This window comes from Dermochelys coriacea, chromosome 7, assembly GCF_009764565.3.
Source record: "Dermochelys coriacea isolate rDerCor1 chromosome 7, rDerCor1.pri.v4, whole genome shotgun sequence".
Classification (NCBI taxonomy): domain Eukaryota; kingdom Metazoa; phylum Chordata; order Testudines; family Dermochelyidae; genus Dermochelys; species Dermochelys coriacea.
In genome coordinates, this window is record NC_050074.1 from 96161168 (window position 1) to 96183724 (window position 22557).

At 39.4% G+C, this 22557-nt stretch overlaps 1 protein-coding gene across 1 annotated transcript in view; it reads left to right on the forward strand.

The window, feature by feature from the left end:
* The window catches only part of DNTT (DNA nucleotidylexotransferase), a 149733-nt gene that overhangs the window by 111482 nt on the left and 15694 nt on the right, over positions 1-22557 (forward strand). Inside the window, exons 9-10 of the mRNA XM_043518301.1 lie at positions 3597-3860; positions 6740-6823. Coding sequence (XP_043374236.1) covers positions 3597-3860; positions 6740-6823 — 348 coding nt within the window. The remainder of the gene's footprint in view (positions 1-3596; positions 3861-6739; positions 6824-22557) is intronic.

Below are 22557 nucleotides of genomic sequence, written 5' to 3' on the forward strand. Positions count from 1 at the left end.
TCCCCCCCCAACAAAAAATCCTTGTTTATAGTGTATAAATCTGCTGCTCGCACTGCTGTTTATGCTGCTTGAACTCAGTACTATGTCACTTCTAATACTCATCTTCCTACTGTCAATGCTGGAGAAATTGGCTGCCAACAAAATCAAAATGCAAAAACAAAGAGGAATTGTACTCCTCCTGCCTTTTTTATTGCCTTAGATTAATTTTTTAAAAAATTGTAAAGCGCTTTTATACTTTTTGACAGTAAACCTGTCTGCCTCCTTGCTTCTTTCCCACTTTTGTGCTTCAAAGCTCGGATGCATCAAAGAACGTCACTAAGGTCATGATGCTGACTTTCTTTTAACTGCTTTTAGTGAAGGATTCTGCAATGTTTAACTTGTAAACTATGGAAAAACTAATTTAAATAGTTTAGAAGGAGCTTTTTGTTAGTTGAAAAGTTTAGTTTTGCAGTGTATTTCTACTGAAAGCTGTTGGAAAAACTAAGTGGGTAAGTCAACAACACCATATTGCTCTTTGATGCATCAGCATTACGGATAAGTGGGTCTAGAAACAGAAGATGTCTCCTCTGAGCTTCAAAATGGAATGGTAAAATGGAAAAGCTGCAGTGTGGTAGACGTTATTTTTTAATAGTTCAGCAATGCTTTAAAAATGAAGTGTGCTTCAGAGGCCATGTAAAATGACTTCCCCTGTGGGCTGCAGTTTGGAAGTCTCTGGGTCAGTAGTTTCTTAGCCATATGTGTCAATACAACTTTTTAATGCATACAGTGTATAGTGTTTTCTATTTTTATATTTTGTTAGAAGCATATCTAAATATATTTCTCTTTATGTTAAATATATACCCCTGACATAGCAGAGATAATATTGCTGTGAGGATTTTAACTTTTGCACTCTTTCACTTAACATTTTTAACTGTACACACTTAACACTGCATTAGCACAGCTTGGCATTCATTTTCTTGGGTTTTTTGGTTTTGTTTTTTCTAAGGAAAGACAAAGAATAATCAGCCTGTGTTGAATAATCTTAGCATTTAAATGATCCAAATCAGACTCTGACATTCACACCTCATTGAGGGGAATGGATGGGAGAGGAGAGGTCTCATTGAGGTGAATGGCAGGGAGCTAAATGACGGGGCTATGCTCGGTACTGGAGGCAGTTCTATTCAAGGTCTGATTTAAAAGGGCAGCAGCACATTTATTACCTGTGATGGCTGTATCCTGGCAATGGGGGGGGGGGGAAATAATTTGGCTGAAATGAAAGTTCAGAATTTGCAGAAACAACATGTAACTTTCCCATACCAATAATTTTCTCCAGCTCTTGAAGATAAGGCTGTGGATTTTTGGTGTGTGTGTGTGTGTGTGTGTGTGTGTGTACAGCTGAGACAATTACAGTCTCTCTCTCTCTCACGCAAACTGTTTTAGCAGCAGACCAAGAACAGCAGCACTGGTGCCTTTCCGGCTTGGAAAGAAGAATAAACTGGTATAAACTGGCCTAGTTTATCTTCAATAGAATGATGCCAATTTTCACCACCTGAGAATCATGTCTATGTGATGTCAAAAATGGGGTTGGACTTCATTAAGCCCTAATTAAAATTAATCTACAGAAGTGATAAATTTATTGTTGTCCCAGACTTCTACCATCCTGAATGTGATCGTGGATTTGCTTCAAAATGAGCACTTTTGAGGTGCCAAAATTCAACCTGTTTTTTCTTTAAAAAAAAAAAAAAAGTGTGGCTTTTTTTTTTTAAGTAGGAAAATTGTTCTACTTGTCCTCCAACTCCAACCTTCCACAAAATCCTCTCTTGGTTTTGACAGTGCTGGAAATCTGTGAGATAAAATGTCTGTTAATCTTCATTTAAAAATCTAAACCTGTAAATAAGGGCTAAAGAAATGTACAGAATGTAGGTCAAAGAACTGGTGTTTGCAGAAGCTGCAGATGCACTAATTTACACGGTGTAATGTAAATGTGCTGTTTTAAACCGGCAATATCCAGAGCTCTACTAGATCTTCATGGTTGACTGCACTCTTTAACAGTCTTTTTTTTTTTTTTTTTAATTTGTTTGAACCTAGGGAAGTGCTGTTTCAACTGCATTTTTATGGAGCAATGGCAATGTCCAGCACCTAATCAAATTAAGTTAATCGGAAACATTATCCCAGTGGATTTATCCTGGGCCTTGATTCCTATTTAGAAGTGGCATTCTGGCTTTTAAATCAGATTTCAGCTGCTTGCTGAAGTCAGCACTTGTATAATTTGTTGTCTAATTCCCCCTTTTATTTATGTTAAAGTAGCTATTTGCAACATGGTATGTCTTTACATTTTATTCCTTTTAACTCTTACAAATTGCCAAGCCATTTAACTATGGAAAAGCAATAAATCTATAGATGTGTAATCTTGAAATGGCCTCATAGTCACACTTACTACCAAACACTACCTGTGGATACTTACTATGTATTCACTGGAGGACATAGCCCAATCAACAAGGGAAAAGGCCAGGGTGCTCCATAGCAGAGTTCCAATACTGAATTACAGCTCTACAATTGCATGATGGAAACCAAAGTGAGCTAAGAAATGTTTTCTTGAAATGCCTAACATGAAAATAGGGAGCAGAAGATTAGACAAGAAACATCCCTCCCTTACATTATAGGCACTAGCTGTACTCACAGGACATTTCCCGTCTTTCAAAACAGCTTGGGAGCTCTCTATTAGAGAGCTACTGGAAGTTCTTCCCAAGAAAACCAATAGGATACAGGTTAGAACTCGCATTTCAGAACCTAGAAAGCAAGGTTGAAACCCTAGCAAATAAACTAACTATGATGGATAATAAATAGGGATGAATGGAAATTAAAACTAAATGAAAAAATATGGCAACGGAGGTCACTGCTAGAAAGAAAATGACGATAAAATGGGGGATATGGAATGATCACTGGACAAAACAACTTAAAAACCAAACTAATTCCAAGAACACTAGAATTCTGGGCATGTGTCTGAGTGTTTTCAGGTTGTGGAAGGTGTCTCAGAAAATGGAATTACTGATAGCTGGTCCTGATTGTTAAAGATGACCTGATGTGTATAGTGCATTGCTATAGTGTATAGGTCTTGTGCTATCTCCTTTCTGAAAATCCTGACAGGTATGGGCACTGTCCATCTCCTAGACTGACAGCTCTGTTTGGAATTTGTCAGGTAGGACTATACCCTAGACAATGCAGACCTATTCAATCTTCCCAGATGTATGACCTATGAGGATGCACCAACAATCCCCACCAAGGACTGACTACCTGACATTAACCCCAAAATGTTTGGGTTGGGGGTGGGGGGTGCACAGTAGCAAACATTGCCTCCTCATCAGAGGCATGCCTGTCTCTGATGATCTCCCTCTCATGATCTGCTAACATCTCCCCAACAGCTATGCATCCCAGTCAATAAGAGTTGGTCTGCTGGGCTTCATGTTGTCAATATGCTGGGATTTCGTCTCTGGTGTACAGTACCATGATAGCTGTAACAACTATATAGGTGTGAGTTTGTTTATGTAAGACTATCTATCTGGAAATTCTGAATTTCTAGTAAAATCAAAAAAAGTAAGCAGTGCTTTCTTTTTTAGGGCTTGCTTTTATACTATGATCTCATTGAATCAACACTTGAGCAGGCAAAACTACCAAGCAGAAAAGTTGATGCTTTTGATCACTTCCAGAAATGCTTTGCAATTTTAAAATTACATCAGCAAAGAGCGGACACCAGCAGTTGTGATACATCAAAAGAATCTGATAAGGCAGAAGTGAAAGACTGGAAGGCAATCCGTGTGGATCTGGTAGTAAGCCCCTTTGAACAATATGCATATGCTCTGTTAGGTTGGACTGGCTCCAGGGTAAGTAACTTCAAGAGCCTACATTTTTTTTCTTTGAACTACTAACCTATTTTTCAGAGTAGCAGCCATGTTAGTCTGTATTCACAAAAAGAAAAGGAGGACTTGTGGCACCTTAGAGACTAACAAATTTATTTTAGCATAAGCCTGCGTGAGCTACTGCTCACTTCATCGGATGCATTCAGTGGAAAATACGGTGGGGAGATTTATATACATCATAGAGAACATGAAACAATGGGTGTTACCATACACACTGTAACAAGAGTGATCACTTAAGGTGCATCCGATGAAGTGAGCTGTAGTTCACGAAAGCTTATGCTCAAATAAATTTGTTAGTCTCTAAGGTGCCACAAGTCTTCCTTTTCTTTTAACCTATTTTTGTTGTTGCTGGACTTTTCAGTTGGTGAATGTTCCTTTCTTCATATTTTTCTGGAGTAAATAGCCCTATTCAGGATGTGGGGATGGGGAGACATATCAGGGAGCTAACACGGCTGCTACTCTGAAATCAGGGAGCTGCGTATAAAGTCAATTTGCAGGGCTGGCCTTAGCCTCTACATGATTTAGAGCAGCTATTGGACTTCTCTAAGTGCCACTGATATAAGGTCCTTAATGGTCCTCCAATGAAGCTCCACTGCTCCCTATCTCTGACAGGCCCCTGGCTTCCCTCCCATTACACCTCTTATACCAGGCCAGTAATGGAGACACATTAGTACAGGAGCCAGCTATAGTACACTTGTATCAACAAAGAGTTCCCCTTTGACAGATGAATTATGTGCTGGACTTTTGTGGCCCCATTATGGCTCCTATGGATGGCAGCAGTGAAAAAGGGCTGTAACACAGGAGACAACCTAGTTCAATGGCCCCAACTCACCATTTATATTATGTCAGTTTTACTTCTGTAGCTGTGTCCATGCAGGAAATGCTAAGCAGGGTTAAGAGTGTTCAGGGATCCTGTAGTGAGATGTGCTGTGCTAACTTACTTCTGTCTAGTAGAAACTCAGTGCAGAGATAATTTTACCATAGAAAATACCTACTTTTCCCTTCCATGGTCAACATTTTTAACTCAAAAGCCTATTTTGCTCCTATGTAAAACATAAAAAGAAATTCAGTTCTTAAAGAAAGAGAAGACTGACTGATGGAGTCTCCTTCAGTTAACCATTTTACAAACCTTTTCAGAAAAGGCAATTGCAACATCCAATTATTTCTCTTGCCTACTTCTAAATCCTATTTCTAATCTCTTAACCCCCTGTATGCAATCCTTGAGATCTTAAATTAACCTCGGTTTTGGGTTTATAGATTCCAGGGCCAGAAGAAACCAGTGTGATTAAATAGTCTGACCTCCAGTATAAGACAGGACATAGAACGTCCCCAAAATAATTCCTAGAGCAGATCCTAAAAAAAAAGACTTTGTAAGTGACGGAGAATCCACCATGAGCCTTGGTAAATTGTTCCAGTGGTTAATTACCCTGACTGTTAAAAATGTATGCATCATTTCCACGCTGAATTTGTCTAGCTTCAACTTCTAGCCATTGGATCATGTTATACCTTTCTCCTTGTAACTGAAAAGCTCATTATTAAATATGTCCCCTATGTAAATACTTAGACTGTAATCAAGTCACCCCTTAACCTAGTTTTTCTGAATTTGTCAGGTCCTGCAGACTCAGACTCTACTCTGGGAGTATTTGCCATGTGGCAGGGGTCTCTTTCCCCTCCCTCCTCAGGGATCACACTCCTACACCACATTGCACCAAATTTGTGCCTTTGTGAATTACCATGTATGCCTTTAGGCAGGTACCCAGTGCTAGCTAAATGTTTCTGCACCACTGAAAGCCTAAAATAACCAAACCTTTCTTGATTTAGAACAGGGGAGGTCAACCAGAGCCTGAGAAGGAGCCAGAATTTACCAATGTACATTGCCAAAGAGCCACAGTAATATGTCAGCAGCTCCCCCACTCCCAGCGCCTCCCACCTCCCGGCAGCCCAGCCGATCAGCGCCTCCCCCTCTCTCCCCGCACTTCCTGATCAGCTGTTTTGTGGTGTGCAGGAGGCTTTTGGGGGGGGGGGGTGAAGCAAAGTCTTGGCAGACTCAGGGGAGGGGGCAGGAAGGGGTGAAGTGGGGGCAGGGCCTGTGGCAGAGCCAGGGATTGAGCAGTGAGCACCCTCCAGCACATTGGAAAGTTGGCGCCTGTAGCTCCAGCCCCGGAGTCGGTGCCTATACAAGAAGCCACATATTAACGTCTGAAGAGCTGCATGTGGCTCCGGAGCCACAGGTTGGCCACCCCGATTTAGAAAAATGGGGTGATTAAATTAAGCATATACGCACAGTTTGCTTGCTAAACTATTTCTTGTTACAATGCTATACCATTAGTAAGGCAACTAGTATCAGGGAAAGTTAATATGATGTAGTATTTTACGTCAAAATAATATCCCTGTGAGTGGCCATTCATTATGGGACTACCATGAGACTTAAGTTAGATCCATTAAATGAAACTGATAATGTACAAATGAATGCCAGTTCATATTTCTGCATGTTATATGTACAATAACATTGACCTGACAAACTTCCTTATAAATGGTGAGTAGGCTTTTTCACACACACACACATTTTTAAAGTAGTTTTAAATGGCTCTAACTTACCTGGTGCTTCAGTTGGTGAGAATATAAGTCTTTGTGCATCCTCCGAAAACATTCATTTTATGAAGGTCTTGATTAGCTGTACTGAAGCTGTCTAGAATATGTCTCTTAGCAGAAGATGGTTGTTAATCATGCTATTTTAAAATCCATTCATTTATAATTTGGATTGGAATTCTAATGCTTATGCATATTAAGCAACAAAGTGAGTACTCAATTTGGTTTGGTGTAACTTGTTGTGTATTATACAGCAATTTGAGCGTGACCTACGAAGATATGCCACTCATGAAAGGAAGATGATGTTGGATAACCATGCCTTATATGATAAGACAAAGGTACAGTTTGCTCTTTGAAATGAGGCTACAGTGTGATAATTGATAAGGATATATTTTCAGTTTGTTTATGCTACCCAAGTGCAGAGTATTTCAGCTTGCATATACTCATTATTAGAAGAATAAGTCCCCTTCCACAGAACCTTCTTTCTTCTTCATTGCCACTTAAACATAAAGGTTCCTTGGCTATGGCCAAATTGTGCATGGCTCAGTTCAAGATTACGGGACATTCAAAGGTGGCTTTAAGCACATTTGCATTTTTCTGATCCTGGGCCACTCTCCTGTCACAAGTTAGAGCAGCCTTAAAGCTGCTTTAACTTGCACAGGCTTCTCTATGCCCCCAAAAGCACATATACCAGCTAAGGATCACAGTGGAGGCCCCTAGTAATACCTCCTTTTCCCTGCTATGTCCCCTTTATACAGATCAAACTGGATGTCTGGAGCTAAAGTCACTATAGTAGCTGCTCAGTTCCAGTGGAGGAGCTCTCGGGTTCAGTGCCACTTTCCAACAGTGCTGTGACACAAAGCAGACACAGCGTAGACCAGAATAAAAATAATTTCTTCTGATTGTTCTGCATGTAGTGTGTGTGTGTGTGTGTGTGGGATGGAGGGCGTGGAAGGACCATGCAGAGTCAAGCTAATTATGCATCTCTCTATTTTTGATTAACATCAAACCAACAAAATCCCTTGCTTTGAAAACACTTGCCTATGATTTTTTTAAAACTCATACAATATTGCAAATATACCCTGTAGCAAATATACTGCGATTTCTAATTACACAAGAGTGCTTAGAAGAGACTGAGACCATGTGAATCATTTTTGTCATAAAAGGCAGTATTTTCCCACTCTATTCTGCATACTGTTAGATTGCTGCTTTTTATTTTTTGTATATTAATATTCATGAACACTTTGGCACTGGAGGTTTTATTGTGGCCCTTTGCCTGAAATGTGATGCATGTCAGAGAATCCTATTTTTCAATATCAAGGGGTTATGTCAGGGGAGAACCCGGGATACTTTAATATATTTCCAAAGAGACTTTGACAGGAAAAGGCAGCATTAACACATCAGTCGTGAATCGATTACATAGCTTTGCAGATGGGAACAAAAAGCAGAGATATTTCCTCTGGGGATTTATTACAAAGTTACACTGTGAAATTATTCCTCAGTCTTGATTTTTCAAGTGTATGCATGTACATAATCTAAGAATCATTTTATATGTCTATTGGGAGATATCGTATAATTATAAAATTACTGTATTTTTTGAGTTCTGCAAATTTTTTGGTGGCGTTTCATTAATCTTTCATAGATGTGAGAAATTCCCAAACTGAAAAAATGAGAATTCCATGCAACTTTACTGACAATCCTTCTCTGTAGGATCAGGAAAAAAAGGCTGTGGAAGGAAAGAAGATTTTAAAATGGTAGCCTAGAAAGATGAGGAGCAAATATTGAAATCCCCCAATTAAACAATGAATAGGGACAGATCCTAAATGGATGTAAATGGACTTAACTTCATTGACTTCTATACTCCCCTTTGATTTCTGGAGTGACAGTGATTTACACTAGTGGAGAATTGAGCCTACAATGTTGAGGTTCCATTGTTGGCCTGAGGGAAGCAAGAGTTTCTTTGGCGCACAACCAGGGAGGACAAGATATAACCTATATTGTAAGACTTTGAGCATATCTATTGTTGCTGCGTGAGTTACAAATTGTACACACAGTTATAAACTGGGCTGATAACAGTTTAGGTTGAAATGAGCTTAGTAAAATGTGGTATTGTTGGATTTTTGCATTCTCCAGTAAAATGGGTGACTATGGCACTGGCAACGCTGTGCTTACTTAAAACCACCCCTACAGACAGGTGCATCAGTTGTAAAGTCCTATATGCCTATGACTGATGCCTTTTCTGCTTATCTTCTCTCTGTCCTCATAGCTCCACCTTTAACCTTTCTTGTTAAATTGTAGATGCTTATCTATATACCTTTTTAGATATCTTTTAATGACTACCGTCTGTCTGTACTGATTTGGTAAACTCGTAACTTTATCTCATGTTCCTATAGCTTGGTGTCTCTATGGGTATGTCTACAGTGGAACTGGAAGTGTAATTTCCAGTTCGGGTAGACATACCTGTGCTCGTTCTTATTGAGCTAATGTGCTAAAAATGGCAGTGTAGCTGAGGCTGTGTGGGTGACCAGAGAGGCTATCCATGCTGAGTACAATCCCGTCTGAAATCCTACATATGTACCTGGGGCATGCCAACAAACCTTTATGTTTAAGTGGCAATGAATATGAAAGTAGCTGTTGTAGGAAAATTGACTTTTTATTTTTCAAATAATGGGCATCTGCAAGCCCCCTTCTGACTGAGTGAGTGTGGCATTGCAGGAGCTCCCTGTCTCAACTTCCCCTCACCTGGGTTTTGTCTCACCTGGAGATTTACAAGGAATCTGCAGCTGCGACACTCTGAGTTCAATCCCCTTTAGTGGTCACAAGTCCAAATAAAACCAAAAATGCTTTTGCTGCACTTCAGCTCAACTTTGGGGCTCAGTTTCTAATCCGTTATGGATTATTTTTCAGTCTGTATGTAGCTCTGGTATAGAGCTCTGACTCCTGGGCTCCTTTTCTGGAGCCCCCTCTCAGTCTCCTGTAGATCCTTGCTCAGGGTCCTCCACAGAACCCTGACAGCTCTCTGGGGTTCCCCTCTCAAAGTGACTTTTCTCAGCCCTTTTTAAATAAATCGGCCTGTTGCTCAGAACCAGTTTGTGGAGGAGGGAAAAAGGTAATCTGACACAGGTATGGCTGAGCACAACTACTCTGAATGGGCAAGCCAAAATGTGATAGGGCGGCTAGGCTGTCCTGCTGCCTGTCAAGCTGTGGCTACAATGCTATTTTTAGTGTATTAGCCAGTGGCGATGGAACAAATTGTATAGTGGAGATGCTGAAAGCCATTGAACAAAACTGTAAACCCTGTGTATGATGGAAACCACTTCAAGCCGGAGGGTCCTGCCACACCCCCATCAGAGCTAGTTCAGGGATGTCTGCCTGAGCTGGAAATTACACCTCTAGGTCCACTGTAGACATACCCTAAGAAATGCTTCTTTTGGACAAAAGGGCCATCCTCAAGAACAGCTCCATCTTCTCTCTCCACTGGAGTCCTAACTTCATTGCCTCCGATGTCTATAACTCTAGTATTACCTATAACACTCAATTCTTTCTCCTCCTCATATCTATCTTATCTTCAAATCTCCACCTCCTTGTTTATCTCATGTCTCTGTCACCTTAACAATAATTCTTTGGCTTTATTTCTCTTGGTAATTCTCTTCCATGCCTTCATTTTCCTTCACCTTGACTTCTGCATCTCATAAAGGCTCAGTTCTGTAGACTTCAGCATGAGCACAAGGCTGCTGTCCACCTTCTCATGTATAATACCACTGCTGTCACTGAAAGTGAGTGTTGATTGGCTGGAGTTTAGTGGGTGCAGGGTTCAGGAGCTATAATGCTTGCCTCAGCTTTGGAAGAATTGGTCTGGCCTGGGAGTGTAGTTTAGTTAGAGGACAGCTCCAGTTTTGGAAGACTTAGTCAGCCTGGGATTAAAGCTAGCCTGGAAGCCTGGCCTAAACAAGGGTCTACTCTATCCTTGAAAGACAGTTGAGCCTGAACCCCTGGCAGAGAGCCGCACCAGCCCAGAAGATTTTGCTGAATCTGGACAAAGTCTTGTTCTAACTCTGGGAACGTTTACACTAGTTGGGAGCTACATTATTATGAAGTTGCGATAGGAACTTATTTCAGTTTTGCTAGGACCTAAAAGTATAAATTATATTTTTCTTATATATTTAATGCTCCACAGTTTTTGGGGTTTTTTTCCTGTCCCTTTTCCCCTTTATGGTAGCTGGTTCTAAAATCCACAATTCACACTTGTCAGACTATTGTGTGATTATAATGCTACTCCTCTAACTCCCCCTTCATTTTAAGATCCAATTTAAAGCCTCCTCACGTGTGTATTAAACCAGTTCAAGGACTTGTTTCACCTTACTTCTGTTTCCTCCACTCAGTAGCTTCCTCTGTGTGCTGCCTCATCATATGATCATTGGGGTGCAAGGGCCTTCCCCATTGTTTCTACTCTTTGCTGACGTGTATGATTGTTTTAGATGATGACACATTTCTGTTATTAGTATCTGATATATGTTCATACTAATGGCTGTGGCTACAGCTAGAGGTTGATTTCCCCTGCTCACGTACACGTGCTTACAGTAGCTCAATGAGGGCTAGCATGCATATAAATAGCAGTGTAGCCGCAGTAGCATGTGTAGCACTAGTGGAGCCATGGCTAAGCCAGGCCAAGTGTAAATTCACCTAAAGCCAGTGGACAACTACTTGGTTTGTCTCAACCATGCCTCTGCTGCCCCTACCTGTGTTACCACAGCTACAGTGCTATTTATAGTCATGCTAGCTCTCATTGAGCTATGGCAAGTAGGTGTACATGAGCAGGGGAATCACATGCCTAGCTTGTAGTGTAGAAATAGCCTGTGTATGTATGTGGCCACAGATTGTTACTTTACCTGTAGGCAATCCTGGCACATGTTTTCATTCTTATGTGAAGGAAATATAGTATAGACAATCTTAAGTATTTACAGAAAAGCTTATAGGTTTAGGCACAATCAACAAGAAAATTTGTGCAAAGGATGCTCTTCTGCTGGATAAAAAGGATGCCATGTGTGTTACTTTTTTGAGCCCTAAGAACTGTGTCATAAACTTTGGAAACATCGCCAGAAATGCACAGCAAAACAATTTACAACCTTGTGTCCATATGTGGAAGAGTTTGTAGATAATGCTATTATGCTGGTCAGCAAAGAAAGCAAAAAGAGAACAGCTGTTGACATGTGGGGAGGACTTTCATATGCAGACTGGCAAAATCTCTGGAGATCAACTTTACTTTCTCCTGCTTTCATTCTGCACTAAATTCATCATTGCTCTGTACACATGTCCTATGTCTGATCAATTTGTAAGTGGGCACAATGCCATGCTGACAGATTGGGATGAGTAGGCAAACAGAAGATCATGCATGTGCATCAAGTGTGTGGCACTGCAGGCAGCAATCCCAGATGGGAACAGTCAAACCACTCTTAGGGTTCATCTTAATTAACTGTAATTAATAGGTTGTGTCACCAGTCTTCTGATCAATCTCTAGATTGGATTAACTCTTAAAAAGAGCAACCTAAAGAGGAAATAAGATACATGACTTATTTAAAAACAAAAACAAAAACCTGTTTTGTCAAAAATTTTCCAGCCAGCTCTAATAACTATATTTAAGACTCAGAGTTGCTATGGTAATGGCGGGCCAGATACCAAACGTAGATTGTCCCCCAACATTTTCTTCACTCTGGGTGTAATGTGGAATTACATTCCAATGATCTCTTCACTGTAAAGTTCAGCTAATGGAAACCATAATCCATGTCCTTCTGTGGAGGTAGGTACTAGGAACAAATTGTGCCCAGGGCCAGATTTACACCTTATGCACAGAATCTTCCAGATTCCCCTCCCCACCAACAGCTGACCTTCGTGTTTTCTATAAACAATGAAACAAAAAGAAATATAAATAATGATTTAAATGCACTAGAACCTCAATTATATGAACATCGGCGTTACAGACTTCCCGGTCAAGGGGACACCCTGTGGAACCAGAAGTCCTCAATCGGGCAGCACTGCAAGCAAAGAAACAGAAAAAACACCCCAAATACTGTATTGCCCTGAGGCTCAGGGCTTCAGCCACGGGGAGTTGGGTGTGCAGCCACAGGATGGGGATGGGGTCAAGGCTCCGGGCTTCTGACCCTCAGGAGCACTGGGGCTCAGGGGTTTAGATAGAGGGCGGGGGGGACGCTGGGCCTCAACCCTGCAGCTTTGCTCCCAGTTTTCAGCCCCACAGGGAGCGCTGAGGCTCGGGGCTTTAGCTACAAGAGGGGCACCGGTTTCTTCAGAGTTACGGAACATTTCAGAGTTATGGACAACCTCCATTCCCAAGGTGTCCTGAACTCTGAGGTTCTACTGTATTAAATTTTTTAACTTTTAACCCACTTTTAACTTTTTGGTGCCCCTAGAATGCTGGTGCACCTAGGCATGTGCCTATTGTACCTAACTGGAAATCCGGCCCTGATTGTACCCCAACATCCAAAGCTGCAGAGGGATCCTTAGTGTAACGGATGCCATTCCACTGCATAAGGTGTAGGATTTTGGGGACAGGAGTAATGCATCCACTGTGCAGTGCATAGTCCAGCTCCACAAAGGCTGAGGGTCATGTACCATTTGTGCAGGATGAGATCGAGGGATGGGGCAAGAGGATTCACTGCTCCATGGATTCTTCAGCCCTTTCCTCCCTGCCTCATAGACAGAGAGAGCACACTAGGGCTGGAGTAACTTGTGTTGAACAGCTCCACTGACGCATTGTGAACTGGTTAGCAGAGAAGGATTACTCCCCTCCACACACAGTGTTCCTCAGTATCCAGCCAATATCCTCAAGCTGGATGCTGAGGACTGGATTCACCCTGTAGCATTTACATTTTGATTCAAATATTTCCCAATATTGTCAAAATGACTTCAGACAATCACCTATAAATCCATTCATTACTTTCTGCAATTAGATAAAGTGGACTATAATATTGTAAATAATTAGAATTGCTTTTTTTGTAAGAGAGAAGATGGGATTCTTAATGTATAGTGTACAATAAATGGATTAAATTATCATATTGTTTCTGTAGCTAACATTGTAGAGTTTTTTTTTCCAAGCTCAGAGCTGTTTTAAAAAATGTCGCTGAAGTAGAAAGCAGTTATTAATTTATATGTCCTGTGAAAATTTAAAGATGTGGATAGCGGCCCTAAATGGATTCTATTGTTAAAGAAAATATTGGAGGGGAAATGACACTCTACACAGGAGTCCTAGATACGACTGATGAACAGTTTTTTGTATTTAAACATTACTATTGTGTGATTCTGAATTACATAAAATGTTTGTTAGTTTCTGAATACTAGGAGGAGGTGTACATAACTACCACGAATAGCACGTTCAGTAAGATGTCCTGAGAATTCTTTCTTGGGGCCCAATCCAATGAGATGCTGAATGCTAAGCATCCTCAGTGAGAACTATCCACATTAGGAATGATTTGCAGCTAAAGGGCAAACTAATATAAATATGAAAGAGGGGAATGTGGGCTCCTTTCTTCCAAATTGCTAAGATAGTACATGCAGTAACCGCTATGAATGTTGCACATATCTTTATTCATGAAACCCCCAATTTCAGAATGTATCCCTATTCAGGAAAGTGCTTAATTGCTTTCTTGAATAAGGCTTAGACAGTTTCTCTCCATTTTAGTCCTCTCCCTAAGAATTTATGATAGAAACTGCAAACAGTTATGTGGTTGGTATAATGAATGTAGTAAAAGATAGAAAGTAATGTTCCTCTAGTAGTAAAAATTCTAAAAACATGAGTACCATATGTGACCACTGCATTGTCAGATAGTAGTGACTGATGCAAATTATTGGCCTAATTCTGCAAGTGAGCTCTTAACTTTTGAGGGTGATTTTTAATCAGCCTTGGAATTTGTGGAAAAGCTATTAAAATTATTATTTCCCCTTTAAGAATAAAACTTGTAATAGCCGTGCATTCTAAAAGTTTGCCAATGGAAAGCTGTAACATTTCATCCAACATTGTTGCTGATTCCCAAACTGTCCATAATTATGGTTAAGGAATGGAGGTCTGGATACTGTTGTGTGCCTGCTGTAGTGTGTTGAGCAATATTGTTGACTACAGAACTTTGTCCAACTGAATTTTTAAAATATATCTTAGTATTAAATCTTCATGCTTTTCAGTCTGTTAGAAAAGGTTAATGTGAAAGGCAAGAATGAAAAACGCAGCATGGTAGAAAGTAATAGTATGTTCCTGGCATGATATCTGATGAACTCAACTTTTTGCAGCTGGTGAACATGACAGAAGGCTGTCAGGAGCATTTCTAGTTACTTTCTTTCTACTTTCTAAAGCCAAATTCCCAGTGCAAATATTTCCCCTTTTTCTAATTTCCTCCTCCTGTATTTGTTTCTTTGGATGTCATGATTACTTGAGACAAAGTGGGTGAGAAGATATATTTTCCCTCTGGGTTTATATTTAGTAGGGTAAAATACTGTCTCATTTGAAGTCAATGGGAGTTTTCACAAAAAGAAAAGGAGTACTTGTGGCATCTTAGAGACTAACAAATTTATTAGAGCATAAGCTTTCGTGAGCTACAGTTTATACTCTAATAAATTTGTTAGTCTCTAAGGTGCCACAAGTCCTCCTTTTCTTTTTGCGAATACAGACTAACACAGCTGCTACTCTGAAATGGGAGTTTTGTCATTGATTTCAACCGGGGCCAGGATTTCATCCCAAATCTTTTTTCTTTCCTTTTTCAATATATCTGCCTATCACTACATTTGGGGAAAATTAAGGAGACCTTTTGGAAGCTTCCAAGGAAGATGCAGTGTGTAACTGAGAGGAAAGTTTTGCTCAATGATAGGAAAAGAAACACCAGTCTGAAGGATTTGGGAATATTGAGCAGGTTGTATAGTGGGTTTTTTTTTTAAAATGCGTAAATTGATGCCATAGTATCCCTGTATTTCCGGAAAACACAGGATACATTAGCTATACTTGTTCTTTGGCAAGATGCCAAGTAACCTTAATCACATGTATCATTGAAAAGAGCTCAGAAGAAAGATGATTATGCTACTATATATTCATTTTATTACATAAATATATACAGTATTCATATATGTTTAGCTATAGTGTTAAACAGCTATATTTTAAAGTCAGTTTTCTTAGTGCAGCATCTGAGAGTGTTTGTTTCATGCCATCTTTTATTATAGGGAATGTCTGCAGTAGTTTATATGCAGAGTTAAACAGATCCTTTAAAAACTGGATGTTAGTCTTATGTTGGCAGATGCTATGTTAAAATTATGAGGATATAACAGTGAGACAGTCAGCCTGGAGAACATCCTGATGAATTAAACATGTTACAGCTGCAAAATTTGCTTTAGATGTTTGTAATGATGACTGGATTAAAGATAACGTAAACATAAAGATCCAGAGTTTATATTGATTTCCAATGTGATCAGTGTTGTTCAATTGTAGCAATGACTATGTGAACACTGGTTTCAGAGTAGCAGCCGTGTTAGTCTGTATTCGGAATGCATCCGATGAAGTGAGCTGTAGCTCACGAAAGCTTATGCTCTAATAAATTTGTTAGTCTCTAAGGTGCCACAAGTACTCCTTTTCTTTATGTGAACACTGAATCATTGTAAACAAATGCACATACTTTCATTTACTAAATGCTTCTAATTCTTTTATTTCTTTTGGCAAAATAGCAATTACACATGTGACTCTGGGGATTAGTTTTTCTTTGCACCTGGTATGTTTTAGAAATTTAAGAACTAAAATCTGATTGATTTTTTTTCTTGCAGGTAGATAAAAAAAATCATGCATTTTCTACCATATAAGTGCCATTTAAACAATGTTCTCTTGTTAGTTTAAATGTTTAGTAAATCACATGTGATGAGTCACATTTACAAAGCCAATTTGTAAATCCACTTGCATACAAAACTAATCAAGTTATTGTGTAAACAGTATTTTAGGCATTTATCCCTTTATAACAAACAACTGACTGCATGTCCAACACAAAATACAAATGTGCAACCTAACCCTGGTCTCCTTTGCCTGGTATGTTTTCTGAATAGCACAATGAATCCTGGGTTAATACTGAAAGGAAATAGCTTTCAAGTTGTGTAAATATCTGCTCATCCCAAACATTTTTACTATTTTTCATTACTAATGCTAACTTCTAGTGCTAATTTTGTGGTGCCCCACTTCAATTACTTGATTTGTATGCTTACTTAAATATATAATAATATAAACTGAGCAGAGCTATACTGCATAAAATCCAGACATCCACATAGCTTTCTCTTGTTAGTCATTCAGAGGAGACTTTATTAAAACAAAAAGGTCAGCCTAACAGTATTTGACAAAGTGGGGCTACTGTAAATATTATGTTCTTCAGGCAAAACAAAAATAAAACAAAATTGAAAGACCAATTAATCCTCGATTATAAATTCAATGCCTTTGTGACAAAGAATAGATTGTCAGAGAACTATATGGGGATGAAGGTGCACAAGTCCTGATATTTTTAATGGAAATTGTATTCCTCCTGTACAACAGTTCTTTATTCAACAAGCTAAAACTTACCCATGAGTGTCTACTGGGAATTTACAAGTTCCCTTTCCTCTTTGTATGCCCACAAATGAAACTTTAAAAAGTTCTCCTCCTCCTCCTCCAGGTGCTAATTCATAATTGGCTTTCTGCATTTGTCATACAGCGTTTTTAATTGTGAAAGCACAAAGAGGTGGACATCAATTTTTTTTCCTTATGTTAAAACCAGCCTTATATATGGTATCAATATTTTGATTTTATGCAGGATTTTTTTATTCAGTACATAACACTTGATTGTTTTCAAACAAAATTTCATGCAAATTCCATGGATAGTATTAATTTACTCTTGGTATATTATTTTTCAAATGTTAAATGCCAAGAGTGTTCAACAGCCTTTTAAACTGGTATTCAGTCTTTATTTCTCTTTCGCTACAAGTACAAAGTATTATATGTAGGCACAAATAATGTGTACTGTTGCACACATATGAAGGGGAGGAGAGCTGACACTTGAGGCCTGCAGATGTTTTGTTAATCTGGATTTTAAGATGCAGTAACAGGACAAGTACCTGGTATGTTCCAATATTAGCATGATTGATCTATTTTACACAGTGAAACTACTTCCTGTGATTATTCAGAGATTTAATACTAACAAATCTGTTACTATAGCCCTGGACAAAAACTTTCAGCTGTAGTTTAATTTCTGATTAAGAGTAGAGGACATGTCCAATGGTAAAAATGAAATGAGAATTTATCATACCAGTTTCTCTGACTTTCAAAATTTATTCATGCTTAGAATTATGAGAATAACTCCCACTGCAGAATTTTGCATCAATACCATTACACATGATTTTGCCTGTGGGCATTGAGTCAATGGGTAATGCTTGCAATACTGTTTTTTCAATCATGGTTTGTTATAATGTCATTTCAAAGAGTCATTTTTCCCCTCTGACTTATTTGTCATCTTATTTGTAGCTAGATTAGAAATAGATTAGTTCTTATTTAAGCAGGCACAGTGATGTGACTATTACTACAAAAATATTAGTTAAACATGAAATTTACATTCCTAGCATAACATCATGTCAAGGGCACTTTTGGTGATTTTGCCAGTGAAAATTGTTATATTATCAAAGAGAGAATGGACAGTGCAGTGGGATATTACTATTGCACTTAATGAAATACTTCACATAACACAATTAGTGCTGTGGTAGTTATAGTCTATAATTATCATGGAATTGTGTGTACTCATGATGGCCTCATTATTCATAAAGGTATGTAAGCTTCAGAATTAAAGATGTTTGTTAATGAAAACTCACATTTAATAATCGTTTAGGGCCTGATCTTGGCACATATTTCTCACTAAGCAATATCTTACTGTGAAGGTAGTCTCCTGAACTATTAGTGGAGTATGGTATAGTTCTACTCAGGGTGAGTAAGGGTGGCAAACTCTGGTCCTTAGTAGGGCTGGCCAGAAAACCAGAATTAATGTTTCATAAAACATTTTGAGCTTTCAATATTTGTTTTCATTCCAGGGCAGAACAAAACTGACACCTTTTGAAACTTTTCATGAAAAAATGAGAGGGTAAGATAAATATTTCAGAACAGTTAATAGTCCAGTGGTTAAAGCACTCACTTGGGATGTGGGAAACCTGCTGTGCCTAATACAAACCAAGGAATTGAAGCTGTGTTTCCCAGAACCTGGGTGAGTGCCCTAGTCACTGGGCTATTGGTTATTCTGGGGTGGGTCTCTGGTTTTGACCAAATCGTCCGTCCTGGATCTGAAAAACCTTCTTGACTAAAGTTTTTTCTGAAGACTCTGTGTTTCGGTGAAAAGATTTGGTTCAGACAAATAGACATTTTTTGATTTAAAAAAAAATTAATTGAAAAGTTCCCAACCAACTCTATTTCTTAGAGGTCTGCTTTCCATTTTATTAATTCCAGTTTTTCTACCATGGGAGGTAATTGCTGAATAAGATTAATTTATTGTCTAGTTTTCATTGATGATCATTTTATGGAGCTTTATTTTTCATTCAGGGTTTTTTTCTGTTATTGCCAACATATCTATGGTTTGATAAAGGAATGAGTCATTTACTTCCCTGAAGAAGGTTCTGATTATGAAGATATTTGTTACAGTCACACCTGAAGAGGAGGATTTAGCCAATTGTCACAAAGTTTTAACCACCATTTTATAACAATAATGACTTGCAGAAAGTGCTGTTAAAACTTGCACTTTGTGGAAAGTTGGGAGGCACTTTTCTATAATTGCTTTACATAACTTTGTCATATGCAATGAGTAAAACTGTGTCAAACTTAACTTTGTTTTCCATCACAAAGCTACAATATCTTAAAGACAAAAGGAGAGGTGGTAGTTGGTTACATGAGTAGTGTTTCCAAAGTTCAACCTTCAACTCTAAGAATATCTGAACAATAGAGATAGAGGAGATCTCACAACCATTTTCTGGAAGAAAATAGTCATAGACATAAAGGGACTTGGTAGGTCATCATGACCAACCATGTGTTTCTATGACCAAAACCTGCCATAGAAGTCGGTGGGAATGTTATCTGATTATGGATGGTAGGATTAGGCCCCTCTTCAGTATGTTATTATTAAAGGTTTGTACAGATACCTAGCACCTTAACATAGAATGAAATCCAAGACTCTGCCTCAAGGAGCATTATAGTCTAGGGTTCAAATTATGCCTGATAGGCTCTGGTTTAAGTAGAAGGCAACATGGAGCTGCATATCCAGGGAATCAGTGAAAAGAATGACAGGTTTCAGAGTAGCAGTGTGTTAGTCTGTATTCGCAAAAAGAAAAGGAGGACTTGTGGCACCTTAGAGACTAACAAATTTATTTGAGCATAAGCTTTCGTGAGCTACAGCTCACTTCATCGGATGCATTCAGTGGAAAATACAGTGGGGAGATTTATATACATAGAGAACATGAAACAATGGGTATTACCATACACACTGTAACCCGAGTGATCACTTAAGGTGAGCTATTACCAGCAGGAGAGCGGTGGAGGGAGGAAACCTTTTGTAGTGATAATCAAGGAGGGCCATTTTCAGCAGTTAAGAACATCTGAGAAACAGTGGAGGGAAGGGGGGTAAACATGGAGAAATAGTTTTACTTTGTGTAATGACCCATCCACTCCCAGTCTCTATTCAAGCCTAAGTTAATTGTATCCAGTTTGCAAATTAATTCCAATTCAGCAGTCTCTCATTGGAGTCTGTTTCTGAAGTTTTTTTGTTGAAGTATTGCCACTTTTAGGTCTGTAATTGAGTGACCAGAGAGACTGAAGTGTTCTCCTACTGGTTTTTGAATGTTATAATTCTTGACGTCTGATTTGTGTCCATTTATTCTTTTACATAGAGACTGTCCAGTTTGACCAATGTACATGGCAGAGGGGCATTGCTGGCACATGATGGCATATATCACATTGGTAGATATGCAGGTGAATGAGTCTCTGATGGTGTGGCTGATGTGATTAGGCCCTATGATGGTGTCCCCTGAATAGATATGTGGACACAGTTGGCAACTGGCTTTGCTGCAAGGATAGGTTCCTGGGTTAGTGGTTCTGTTGTGTGGTGTGTGGTTGCTAGTGAGTATTTGCTTCAGGTTGGGGGGCTGTCTGTAAGCAAAGACTGGCCTGTCTCCCAAGATCTGTGAGAGTGATGGGTCGTCCTTCAGGATAGGTTGTAGATCCTTGATGATGCGTTGGAGAGGTTTTAGTTAGGGGCTGAAGGTGATGGCTAGTGGCGTTCTGTTATTTTCTTTGTTGGGCCTGTCCTGTAGTAGGTGACTTCTGGGTACTCTTCTGGCCCTGACAATCTGTTTCTTCACTTCAGCAGGTGGGTATTGTAGTTGTAGGAATGCATGATAGAGGTCTTGTAGGTGTTTGTCTCTGTCTGAGGGGTTGGAGCAAATGCGGTTATATCATAGAGCTTGGCTGTAGACAATGGATCGTGTGGTATGGTCTGGATGAAAGCTGGAGGCATGTAGGTAAGAATAGCGGTCAGTAGGTTTGCGGTATAGGGTGGTGTTTATGTGACCATGTGGACTCTCTGGTCCAGGAAGTGGATCTCTTGTGTGGACTGGTCCAGGCTGAGGTTGTTTCTCAGACGTTCTTGTCAACTGCTGGAAATGGCCCACCTTGATTATCACTACAAAAGGTTTTTTTTTTTTCCCCTCCCACTGACCTGCTGGTAATAGTTCACCTTAAGTGATCACTCCGTTACAGTGTGTATGGTAATATACATTGTTTCATGATCTCTATGTATATAAATCCCCCACTGTATTTTCCACTGAATGGATCCGATGAAGTGAGCTGTAGCTCACGAAAGCTTATGCTCAAATAAATGTGTTAGTCTCTAAGGTGCCACAAGTCCTCCTTTTCTTTTAGTGAAAAGAATGTGCTCCAGAGAGGGTCAGTTCCTCTCTAAGCTCTCCAGTTACACATGAGGGAGCCATAAACAAATGTTCATGATAATATCAGGAAATGTATCCTTATTCTTATCCAAATGTACTGCCCTTTGGGTTAGGAAAATATAAACTTACTGAGATACATGTTCAACACAGCCTTCCCCTTCTTTATATCATTTACTTTCTAGTATTTTACAGTTTTCATACATTGCTCTCATGTGGTTTCTTTAAGCTATGTATGTTAGAACCTTCAGAGCAGTTGCACAGGTGCAGCTCATGGCTTAGTTAACAATTCACAGATGTCAGCAAGGGCACTGTTTGCTCTGCAGAATATTGGTGATGACTTGCAAGATGCAAAACTCAGCTTGATTTTTGGATCCCAGAATGACTCTTTAGGGATGTATGCAGTGTTTGTGTTTGTCCCAGGATAATAGAGAGACAAGGTGAGGTAATGTCATTTATTGGACCAACTTCTGTTGGAGATAGAGACTAGTGTTAGGGCTTACTTCCCAGACTGAAGAAGAGCTCTGTGTAAGAGAAAACACGTCTTGTGGAGTGAGCATATTGGAGCTGGAAGAGATTGAGATACAATAAGCTTACAATCCCACAATGCTATTTTTACTCCCCTTGCAGAGTTGAACCATACATGTAACCCTTTCTTCTAGGGCTAATGAACCCAAACAGATAGAATCAATGAGGAGTCCGGTGGCACCTTAAAGACCGGACTCCTTGTTGTTTTTGTGGATACAGATTAACACGGCTACCCCTCTGATACTTGACAATCGGATAGAATGTGCATCTTCTGTCCAATCTGTAACAGAACCCTTCCTGAGATGTGAAGAAGTTTGGCTATCCTTCCTCTATTTCCCTCCCCATCATTTATTGTGTGCACCCCTTCATTTCTTGATTTCAGCTGAAAGCAGAGGTAGACATGCTGAAATGCTGTGAATGTCCAGTCTGATGAGATTCTAGCCTGATCTTATAGATTGCTGAGCCAAGGAGTTGGGGAAGCATCTAACTGAACCTCTAAATCTTTTGAAGTTAGGCTATCTTCTCTATTTTCTTTAGTCTTATCTTCCCAGCTCATTATCTGTGTTTCACT